Source organism: Haliotis asinina, chromosome 14 (genome assembly GCF_037392515.1).
Source record: "Haliotis asinina isolate JCU_RB_2024 chromosome 14, JCU_Hal_asi_v2, whole genome shotgun sequence".
In the NCBI taxonomy this organism is placed as follows: Eukaryota; Metazoa; Mollusca; class Gastropoda; order Lepetellida; family Haliotidae; genus Haliotis; species Haliotis asinina.
The window spans coordinates 10083506-10095322 of NC_090293.1; the positions used below are offsets into that span (position 1 = coordinate 10083506).

The following is an 11817-nucleotide window of genomic DNA, read 5'->3' on the forward strand; positions in this document are numbered from 1 at the left end:
CCCAGTGTCGTGGTTATTTCGATTTATAAACACACACACAGAAGCGATGCGGAACATTTCAGTTTACTCGGCTGATCGTTCAACCATAACACCTTGCTTGTCGATTTGAAGAAACAAAGACAAAGACTAGCTTTCAAGGTAAAATTATCGATTTTGGAGTTCATGTGACTTTGGTCTATGCACAGAACTGTGTTGGTGTGTGTGTGTGTGTGTGTGTGAGAGAGAGAGAGAGAGAGAGAGAGAGAGAGAGAGAGAGAGAGACTCACAGAGAGTGAAGGGGTGTGTGAGTGAAAGAGAGAGACAGAATGAGTGTGTTTGATTGAGTCTGTGTGGGGGAGAGAATGAATGTGTGACAGAGAGATGGAAATGGGTATGTTAAAGTGAGTATCTGTAAGAGAGATGAGGGAGAATGTGTGTGTTAGAGTGTGTGTGTGTGTGTATGTGAGAATAATGAGAGTGTATGTGTGTGTGTTGAAGTGAGTGTGTACAGGAGAGAGATAAGGGAGAATGTGTATGTTAGAGTGAGTGTGTATGTTAGAGGTGAGACAGAATGTGGTTGTTAAAGTGAGTGTGTATGTGAGAGAGACGAGAGAGAACGTGTGTGTTAGGGTGTGTATGTGAGAGAGATGAGACAGAATGTATGTGTTAGAGTGAGTGGGGGGGGTGGAGGGGGGTAAAGAATGAATGTGTGTCAGAGAGATAAAAATGGATAATTATGTTAAAGTGAGTCTGTATGAGAGAGGAGCGAGAATGTGTGTGTTAGAGTGAGTATGCATGTGAGAATGATGAGAGAGAGTGTGTTAGAGTGAGTGTCTATGTGAGAGAGGTGAGACAGAATGTGTGTGTTAGAGTGAGTGGGGGGGTGGGGGTGGGGGTAAAGAATGAATGTGTGTGAAAGAGATAAAAATGGATATGTTAAAGCGAGTATCTGTATGAGAGATGAGCGAGAATATGTGTGTTAGAGTGAGTATGCATGTGATAATGATGAGAGAGAATGTGTGTGTTAGGGTGTGTATGTGAGAGAGGTGAGGGAGAATGTGTGTTAGAGTGAGTGTGTATGTGAGAGAGGTGAGACAGAATGTGTGTGTTAAAGTGAGTGTATATATGAGAGAGGTGAGACAATGTGTGTTAGGGTGTGTGCGTAAGAGATATGAGAGAGAGAACGTGTGTGTTAGAGTGAGTGTGTATGGCGGTGTGGTGTGTTTGAAAGAGTGTTTGAAAGAGAGATAATGAGTGTGCCAGACTGAGCGTGTGCGCGCGAGAGAGGATGAGGGTTTTGATGTGAGCGTATGTGAGAGGAGGACAAATATTGTTTCAGAGTGAGTGTATGTGTAAGAGAGAATGAGAGTGTTAGAGGGTGTATGAAAGGGAAAATATGTGTGTTAGAGTGGGTGTGTGTTAGAGAGTGAGAATGAGTGTGAGTGATGGGGGACAGAATGAATGTGTGAGGGAGAGAATGAGTGTTAGAGTGAGTGTGTAGGAGAGACAAAGTGAGTGTGTTTGAGTGGATATGTGCGAGGGAGAGAAAGAATAGGTGTGTTCAATTGCATGTATGCGTGACAGGGAATGAGTGTGTTAGAGTGAGCATGTGTGTGTGTGAGTGTGATAGAGAGAGAGAATGACGTGTTAAAGTGAGTATGTGTTTGTGTGAGGCACAGGGAACGAGTGTGTTAGAATGAGTGAGTGAGTAAGTGAGTGGTGCAAAGAATGTTATGCGTCGATCTTGTATCGGCTGTTCGGATATGTTGACAATAAACTGACAATGGTGCACCCCTTCACAATAATAAGCTCAAGCAGTTGTGACACGACCATGCAATGCAATCATATTCACTTGATTAAGTCAAACTGAACAAAGTTTGTACATACGTTGTTGGAAAAAGTATAAAAGTGTGCCCCTTGCTGATCAATTACATGACCTTCCGGCATTAGTCATATATGTTATATATGTCATATATGAGGCACAGGGAATGAGTGTGTTAGAATGAGTGAGAGAGTAAGTGAGAGAAAGAGACAGGATGAGTGTGTTAGAGTGAATGTGTGCGCGAAAGAGAGAATGAGTGTGCTGGAGTTAGTGTGTGTGGAGTAGACAGATTGAGTATGTTAGAGTGAGTGTGTGTGAAAGACAGGATGAGTGTGTTAGGGTGAATGAGGTTGTTTGAGAGAGAGAATGAGCGTGTTACAGTGAGAGAAAGAGTGTGCTAGAGTGAGTGTGTATAGAGAGATATACAGAGGGAGAGAGGTACTGAGTTTGTTAGAGAGAGCGTGTGTTAGAGTGAGTATGTGAGGGAGAGAGGGAATCAGTGTTTTTAAGTGTGTGTATGTGTTAGAATGAGCGTGTTACAGTGAGTGTGTGTGTGAGGCACATGGAATTAGTGTTAGAGTGTGTGTGAGGGAGAGAGAGGGAGTCAGTGTTTAAGTGTGTGTGTTAGTGTGTGTGTGTGTGTGTGTGTGACACGGGCAATGAGTGTGTTCGTCTTTCATTATCTTAGTATGAATGTCACACCGTCGTGCATCATCCCCGACCATGAAAAGTTTCAACGATGGTGAGCTTCGAACCCACCCTGGGAGACCTCAATGGATTTTATGTCCATCGTCTTAACCATTCGGTCACCTCGTCCGCTGAATTTTAAAGAGCAATTCTACCCGTTAATGACTATGCAAAATTGACCAGTTGGTTTTGCACAATAGCCAGGTGGCCTGTCCTACATTTCCACCTTGGCATGTCTGAAAGTCTGTACATAAAATGTTTATCCAAGGTATACAGTTATTTCCAAATAATACCAGTACTCGTTACTTCTACACCAGTACTTGTTACTTTTACACGAGTGGATGGGTGAAATACTTATCCGCCTGTTGTTCGAGCCATGTCGCTGTGATCATGTCTATTTATAACTCGGTGGGTTTTCCCAAGGTTATTTGCAGCAGTAACCTCTACCGCTCTGTAAATTGGCCATGTGACTCTTTGCTGTACAATGACATGGCCACCGGCATAATGTGTTTGAAGTCGACTTATACTAACACGTGTAGGCAAACATATATGTAACAAGTTGCCATTAACTTCACATAAATACAAATGTTTTATTGACGGCGAACTGCTTGATAGTGCACTGCCCCATAACAACATGTGGAGAAGTAAGTAAGGATGTTACAGTTTTCAATGGTGTGGAGGTATTCATTGTTATACACAGTAAATGGAATTACAGATTAATAGGTATAATACCCAAGTACAAACCACAATGTAAAAACAAATCTCATCATTATCACAGGTATTACATCACCCCCACATTGTGGGAACGCAGTACGCTTTCATCCTATCGTATAAGTTTACCGTGTCAGAAAAGTGATGCAACCAAACGAGCATAGTTGGTTGTTTGGTTGGTTATCAGCTCCAAGTATGTGAAGGTGGATTGACTGATCAAGTCTAGATTATTCACAGACCTCCGCCATAAAGTCGGAATGTTGCTGAGTGCAGCCTTAAACTTCCAATTCTCTACAAGGAAGTACAGCACCTCACACGACTGGGTCAGTCTATCATTTACATCTGGTAGTTTCGAAGTGCACAAAAAGACATAACACAAAGAGATAGACAATGTACAAATTTATTTGAAAATATGAAAAATAGATTTGAAATGACATGCAAAACATGCCAACGCCGGTAATAAATAAATGAAAATCTCACACCGGCAGTATTGGAGCATCATAATGGTTTAACTATTCTATGGCGGTACAGTATGAACAAGAGTATATCACGGTGGCAGCGACGTACAAATTCACATAGATAGTCCTGATGTTAAAAGCAATGTACATAGTTGAAACTGCTGCTCAGTGCTCTACACTATGATAACTGTGACAATATTACTTTACACCCAACAATATAAAAACCTATCCTTTTTATAATAGCCATATTAGCCACACATTTAGCATTAGTTCAGACATTCTTGACTACACTGCTACAGGAAAGATCAGGTGATGGCTCGAGACATTTGCATGCATCAGTCAGTGCTTGTTTCTCCACTGATTCATAATGTAACATATTGTCTAACATATGAGCCGACATATTACCTGTCTGAATTGAGCATCTCTAACCTTCTCCCAAAGGACACTAATAACAGTTACGATATACTTTCCAAGGAAACAGATGGATATACCCTTGGGGTTCCCCCTGTTTGGCGTTTTGCTGCATCTCCGTCCTTTCCATAAGAAACCTTCACTTTCTGAGACACCCCGTACCTAAACACGACAGTGCCCTGTACAGGCAGGTAGACAATGCCGTTCCGAGTGTCAAATGTCAAGTCATTCAGACTGCCACCATTTCTGCTATTGATGTCTTGAAGAACAGTCGCCACATCGTTTTCAACCACCTGCACAACTTTCTCCTTGTTTCTCCTGTCCCGAATCACAGCGACCACTCTTCCCTTCAGTTTGATGGCGCTGGTGAATTCATATGTTGCGCTCGTCTCCTCCACCTCCAACTTGGCTATGGTCTGTTTTTTACTCTTGGATACGATCGTTGTATCCACAGACCAAGTCTTTTTCTTCCTCACAACACTGTTTTCATCAGTTGCCACGTGAATGCTGTTTCCGAAACTGGCAGTCGCCATTTGCTTCTTTCGCTCATCTTGAGATTGATCGTCAACAGCCATTCGGGACATTTCGTTCGGAAGGTCCATTTCAATGGTAGTATTCGCCTGCTTGCTGTAGCCTTTGGTCAGCGTGACACTGGCGGTAGACTCTGTCTCTTGTTCCGTTTTGAAACTGTGAGTCTGGTCGTTGTCTGTATCATTGTCATACTCCGATTCAATGGCCACTTTTGTTCCTGAGTCCGATCCCTCTAGCTGCCTGTCATATTTGGTTTCCTGGAGAGTAGTCTTTAAATTTTCCCAGTTAATCTCAATGTCTGCGTGTTTATGCTTCAGTTTGGGCCTGAACAGATTTGCGAAAAAACCGGTACTTGTATATAAGTAATGAGTCCAAGCCCATACTTGAAAAAGCTCCTGCAGATCAATGATTCTTTGATGCATTTTCCTGACGTACCCTCACTGTCGTATTGCGCCGCTCTCAAGCTGAGAGTGATGCGTCTTTGGTGATCTCGTTCTTTTATACCATTGGGAAATATGGGATGGGATTTCCCCATTTGTAATTCGACAAACATTATATTTAGCTCGCACGTAATCGCAGTCCCAGACTCTGAATGGAACGTTTGTTCTACGTTGTCAGAATTATTTGTTCATGCAGGTATGGTGTTTTCTGCAAATCCAAACTTACCTCGCCCCAACGTCACTGAAATCAATCATTTAAATAAAACAGCACCCACTCCGTTATCTTTTAAACACAAACCCTCTTCGGAATCGCATTTCAGTTAAAAAATAAGCCTCCTTTTGTTTGAGCGTGGGTACTGCAATCACGTCTATTTATAACTCTTTTGGTTTTCCCAAGGATGTTTGCCGCAGTGAACTCTACCGTACTCAAAACTGAACATGTGACGCCTTGCTGATCAATTACATTACGACCTGCATAATTCATATGATGGTAGTAATCACATATGGCTTATAGTGACACACTCGGTAACATGTGCAGCATAATGCCATGAACATTACATAAATGCATTCATCTTTTTTATACTGAATTAACTGCACAAAATACAGACTGGCGAGCTTGACCTGTGCTACTTTACATATGTATGATCAAGGAAGTCAGTTAGCACAAACGGCACAGTCGAGTTAGCTTCATTAAATAGGAGACAGAGAATGCTATGCGTCGATCTTGCCTCGGCTGTTCGGATATGTTGACAGTAAACTGACAAATGTGCACCCCTTCGCAATAACAGGCCCAACCAGTTGTGACACGACCATGTAATGCAATCGTATTCACTTGATCAGGTCAAGCTGACCAAGCTTTGTACATACATTGTTGGAAAACGTTTATCACTGCCTCATAAAACTGTGTATGTAAGTATGTAACCATATGTGGGGAACATGGAGTGGAGGTAACCATTGTTATACACAGGTTGTGGAATAACACACCGAAAGACATATATAAATCTGTAGGAAACCCAGTGGGACACATTTCAGCAATGATTCCACGAAAACCCTTGTGCGCATGTACACATATCTATTTTTAGTTATCGGTCTTTCCAGCTGTTTCTGTTAATAAACACACGTCTCCCACGAGTGCGATGCGAAACATTTCACCTTAACCGGCTGATCGTTCAACCATGATAAATTACATGTCGGCTTGATCAACAAAGACTGGCTTTCAAGGTAAAATCATCTTCGTCTGACTATTGATGGAGTACAAACGTCCATGTGATTTTGTTCTGTGCACAGAACTGTGTCTGTGTGTGTGAGAGAGACAGAATGTGTGTGTTGGAGTGAGTGTGTGTTTGTGTGTGAGAGCGTCTGTAAGTGTGTTAGGCAGCGCGTGAGACAGAGAGTGAGACTGAGTGTGAGAGTGAGTGAGGGAGAGTGGGAGTGTGAGAGAGAGAGTGTCAGACTTACAGTTAATGTGTGAGCGTGAGTAAGAGAGAGTGGAAGTGTGAGAGAGTAGGAGTGCGAAATCACATTTGATTTGTATTTGTATTCCCTACCTTCAGACCCGTGAAGGTCCCGGGGTATAATAGGTCTCCAGCAACCCATGCTTGCCATAAAAGGCGACTATGCTTGTCTTAAGAGGCGACTAACGGGATCTGGTGGTCAGGCTCGCTGACTTGGTTGGCACATGTCATCGGTTCCAGGTTGCGCAGATCGATACTCATTCTGTTGATCAATTGTCTGGTCCCGACTCGATTATTTACAGATCGCCGCCATGGAATTTTGCTGAGTGCGGCGTATAACGAAACTCACTCACTCACTACTTTCACTTTGTCCAGTAGTGAAAGTGTCGGAATATATCTCTACTTTCCCTTCGTCAAGTATCGGAATATGATCTACATACACCCCCCTCGGCAGGTATCGGAGTATTATATCACACTAACCATTCTTTCAATGAACATGTTTTACAGTTGTGTCCTGCCGAAAGCGCTGCCACCTTCCTCAGTTTAGAAACATTATCTATTTAGCTGCCTCACTGTGTGACGCTTACTTTCAGAATGGGTGCATGCTGTAGTGCGGGCGCTGTTGAACAAAACTACCTCTCTATCCCTATGTCAGCAGGGGTAAGTGGATCCTACAGTGAATGACATTGAGGGAATGTTCTAAATATCCTGAAGCAGGGCATCACATACCGCACCACCCATCTTCTTAAAATGTACAGAAGACTCACTCACTCAATTAACAATTATATTCAAAACATGACTAAGTTGACAATCAACACAAGAGCGTCACTATGGTAGTACAAGGGTGTCACTGTGCTAGTTAAAGGGCGTCACTTTGGTGGTTCAGGGTTGTCACTATGATAGTACAATATAGATTGATAATAACAAATATAACATTTGACAAATATAAACCTCATTTACTCACTCCCTCGTGATGTTTCATGTCCAACAGTCTTGCACCATTCCCGACCATACTATTACCATAACACTGCTATAAAACTCAACACATGTACATTGATCCAGGTCCAAGGGAAGGGCGGCGGAGCAGTGACGGATCTGGAGACGCTGTTCAAATCCTGGGCTTGGGAAAACTACCTGAGAAGTGCTAAAGGGAAGAAACTCAAATTCCGAGAAGCTCAGATACAGCTCGTCTGGGATCATGTCAAGTTCAAGTCGGACAAGCCGGTATACACACGGCTTGAGACTCCGATTCCTGGGACCAGCGCGGGCGTTCCCTCGACCGAGACCCAGGTTGTCTTCACGTCACGATATCAGAACGACACTGAAGTCGCACAGATGCACGCCTTCAGGTAACAGTTTGGAAAAGAGTGCGGGTATTTAATATAGGCCTTAAGGTGTGGGTGCATGGTGCACAGGTCACAAGTAGGTGAAGTAATGATGGCGACGAGGTGTAGTAGCATGGGTGACCGCTTTGGTCAGCTTGTCTTCTGGGAGTTTATGGGACGATAGGGTAGCCCGATAGTTAAGGCCTCGACGAGGACACGGATTCGATTCCCCACATTGGTACATTGCCTGCAGCCCATCTCTGGTGTTCCACTGTGTACTATTGCTGGAATAATGCCATTGTCTATTTGTCGTGCAATCGTACCGATGAATTTCACTTTATACAAAAAAAAGTTTAGTGAAGATTAAGATTAAGCATATCATAATTTCGCCTTGCCAATTCTACATCTAAATTTCAGAATTTTATTCAACTTAGGATAAAAGTTGTTTAACAAACGATCATAGTTTCAATTCGCAATTGTTGGTCTGTATTACAAGGGGGTAAGAGCAGTAGTTGGAACAGTGAAACAAATGCACTTGCGGTACGTGGTGAGCGTTAACTTGTTGTCAGTGTTTCATTTAATGTGTGCACCCCGTTGTAATACAAACCAGTAAGAGTGATCAAAGGAGTATATGCTGTTCCATTGTTATCAAAGACTTAAACCACCTCTTGAATTCCCGTCCCGTGAAAAACGACGCTCACTCACTCAACCAAGCTCAATTACCAATTCACTGACCTATCCACTCACTCACTCACTCAAACACTCACCCACTCTTTTACAGAGCTGAGAAGACGACGAACGCTACCATTACAACCGCCATTACTAAGGGGTTCTCTAAGGAAGGAAGCTTTGGGCTAGAGTTATCCCTACCTGCTGACGTCGCCAAGGCAACGATTGGGTTTGGTCTCAACTACACTGTTGAAACTGCCGAGGAGCATACCATCGAAAAGTCAATGACGTGGGCCACAGATACAACGGTGACGTCAAAACCGAAGTCAGTCACTCTGGCAGAGCTTGAGATTGAGGAACAAGCTTCGAGCTGGACATTCGAGGTCAAGGTCACCATCAAGGGACGGATAACTGCAGTTATCAAGGGTACCAAGGGTATGACATCTGTTGCCATGACGATTGATGGAGATGTCGCAACTATCCTTGAAGATCGTCGAGCAGGAACTGCAACGTCTGTACCTAGAGATGTTGAGATAAAACATGGCAAGGTCACATGGCCTGTAACGGGCAAATGTGACTTCCGGTTTGGCGTGTCCCAGAAAGTGAAGGTATCGCCTGTACAACCAATAGATAAGAGGGAGTGATGGATTTGGGGAAAAAATCAAATCCTCACACTAATGTGTAATACATAAGAACTCAAAATGGTAACAGCGTTACCGTCATTACTGCTGGGTTTTTTTCATGCTTTTCGTCAGCGCTTGTCGATTAACGGGATGGCCAGGATTGCTGACATGGCTGAGGCATGTCATCATGTGCCGTTTTAGATAGATGTTCGTTTTCAGTTACTTGTTTCTCTGGTCAAGTGTCAAGGCAGACTGTCCTCATCAATGATTTTATCAGAATTACAAACAAAACCTAACTTGAGGATTCCAAGGCTTAAAATAATATTGTGTTGTATTACTTTTCCTGGTTAAAGTGGCTCAGTTGCAAAAGTCGACCTTTTCGATATTTTTTCAGACAGAAGTGCAGCTAAGTCATTTAAAAGGTGTTTAGGAAAACCCATGAAAGTTCATTTGGGAAGCCTGAACGTCGTCGTTATCAATGCGTACTGGAGACGTTTACCTATCTAATTATAATGTTCGAATGAAAAGAGTTTATTCAGGAAGCTAGAAACGGCGTCTATTATCATGGAAACATATTTCTATTTCTCGAATATGTAAGTACTCTGGATCAGAGGAAAAGTAACAACAATTTGCTTAACTGTTCAAAATCAGTCTGAATGCTTGTTATCATGATAATGATCATTTCCCAAGAGTTCTATATTTAAAACACTGCTATGTTTCCAGTATTGATTACATGTCACTTTCTTGGGCGTTGCATCATTAATGTCACTGTATCTTGGATAAGCTTGATTTCATTCACAAAGCACATCATATATGTTTACTTTTGAAAACAATGAAACACGGATATGTTTGTATTTTCATCATACTTTTTTTATCATTTTCATGTATCGAAGTATATGAGCAATAACATAGAGTTCAGGTGACGATACGATTACAGAGCTTTTACTAGCGCTTCCGATATTTCCGTTTTTTATTGTCAATATATTTACAGTGTTATAATAATAATAAGGGTATTTATAAAGCGCTAGTTCCACATCACTGAGGGACATGCTCAAATCGCGTATGACATCTATGCATAAGCACAGGGCGGACAACAGTGGATACAGTTAGTGGTAGCGTTGGAAGAGGTATGTTTTTAGTCCAGATTTAAACAAAGATAGCGTAGGTGCACTCTTGAGGTTAAATGGGAGAGAGTTCCATAATGAGGCAGCTGCATGTGAGAAGGATCGAGCCCCAATAGATTTCAGTTTATATACTGGTACAGTCAAGAGCAGTTGGTCAGCTGATCGGAGATTTCTAGAGGGCTTGTAGTGGGCAAACATGTCCTGAAGATAGACAGGGGCAGTGTTTTGAAAAGACTTGTAGACTAAACTTAGGATCTTAAAGTCAATCCTTTCACGGATCCTGAGCCAGTGCAGTGACTTTAGGGCTGGGGAGATGTGAGAATGGAGCTTAGTCCTGGTTATTATACGGGCAGCCCTGTTCTGTACCCTCTGCAGTCTGTCCAGCTGATCTCCTGATATTCCCACCAGTAAGCTGTTACAGTAATCCAGACGAGAAAGTATGAGAGATCTAGCCAGAGTGGCTGTGGTTTGAGCTGTAAGAAGATGACGGATTGATCCTATGTTTCTCAAATGAAAGTGACATACTTTGCAGAGATGGTCCACTTGCTTATCCATAGTAAGAGAAGAGTCAATAAAAACACCAAGATTTTTTTTATCTGAGGCGAGAAAGGTATGGGAGACTGTCCAATTTACAGGTGGGTTAGCCGGGATTTTTGCTGTCTAGAAGGTGGAGCGATGATGATGGCCTCTGTCTTTTCGTCATTTAATTTAAGCATGTTGGTTGACATCCAGGATTTGACACTGTTGATGCATTATGCATTATATTCTGTTTTCACAAATACCCTGGACCGATGTCCGCCACAAATCCGAAAAGCCCCTTAAAGGATGGTACATGATGTTCACCTGCCTGGCACAAGGCATAAGGTGATAAAAGTGGTGGCTAGGTCATGTTGGTATGATGAGAATGGGGTATGCATGTATACAGGCCATGCGACGTACAACCGAGCTGGATCAATGAAAGCCATAATGATTGTATCTAGACTAGTGCAAGTGGTCGGATACATAAGCACGCATGTACAGCGTAATGTTAACCTTCAGCTTCAGCTTTAGCAGGGTTTTTTTATTTGCCAACTCTTAACTTTCAGACTTAATAACAATAAAAACCGTTTCAACTGTCTTTACTTTCTTATTTCTTCAACAAATGCAAACATGTGGTCAAAATAGAGAGATAAAAAGTTTCAAAGTATTATAACACAAAAAAGCAATTTCACGAAAGACGTCTCAGACTACGTTAAGCAATCAGGGTGCACGATTTATATTTGAGCAAAATTTGAACATGTCCGTAATGTATATTAACGGTATATTGTGCGGGACGGGATCACTCCGCTACACCCCACCCTCTCTGCTCCACTACACTCCACCCAAACCAACATCACATCGTTCACCCCAGCCCACATCACTCCGCTCCACTCGACTCCATTCCACTTCTTTACGCTCCACTCCGTTCCACTCGGGATCTAGCTTGATCTTTTCGTTATTGTCTAATCTTTCAGGACACCTCCCAGAACCACGAAAATCAGGGTTGACAGTGTGCATTTCAGGAAACTTCCTGGAACAAAAACCACGGAACAATTAGCTACGTC

The 11817-nt window shown here is 42.5% G+C and overlaps 1 protein-coding gene across 2 annotated transcripts; it reads left to right on the top strand.

The window, feature by feature from the left end:
- The first annotated feature begins 27 nt into the window (after nucleotides 1-27).
- On the top strand, nucleotides 28-11351 carry LOC137261377 (uncharacterized). 2 transcript variants are annotated; one of them, XM_067799119.1, is made up of 4 exons: nucleotides 28-138; nucleotides 7087-7153; nucleotides 7556-7842; nucleotides 8600-11351. In XM_067799119.1, the coding sequence occupies exons 2-4, from the start codon at nucleotides 7088-7090 to the stop codon at nucleotides 9129-9131; spliced, it is 885 nt and encodes a 294-aa protein (XP_067655220.1). In that variant the 5' UTR covers nucleotides 28-138; nucleotide 7087; the 3' UTR covers nucleotides 9132-11351. The 2 variants fall into 2 exon arrangements, with proteins under 2 accessions (XP_067655220.1, XP_067655219.1); XM_067799118.1 differs by lacking the exon at nucleotides 28-138 and adding an exon at nucleotides 6130-6260.
- The last annotated feature ends 466 nt before the right edge of the window (nucleotides 11352-11817 follow it).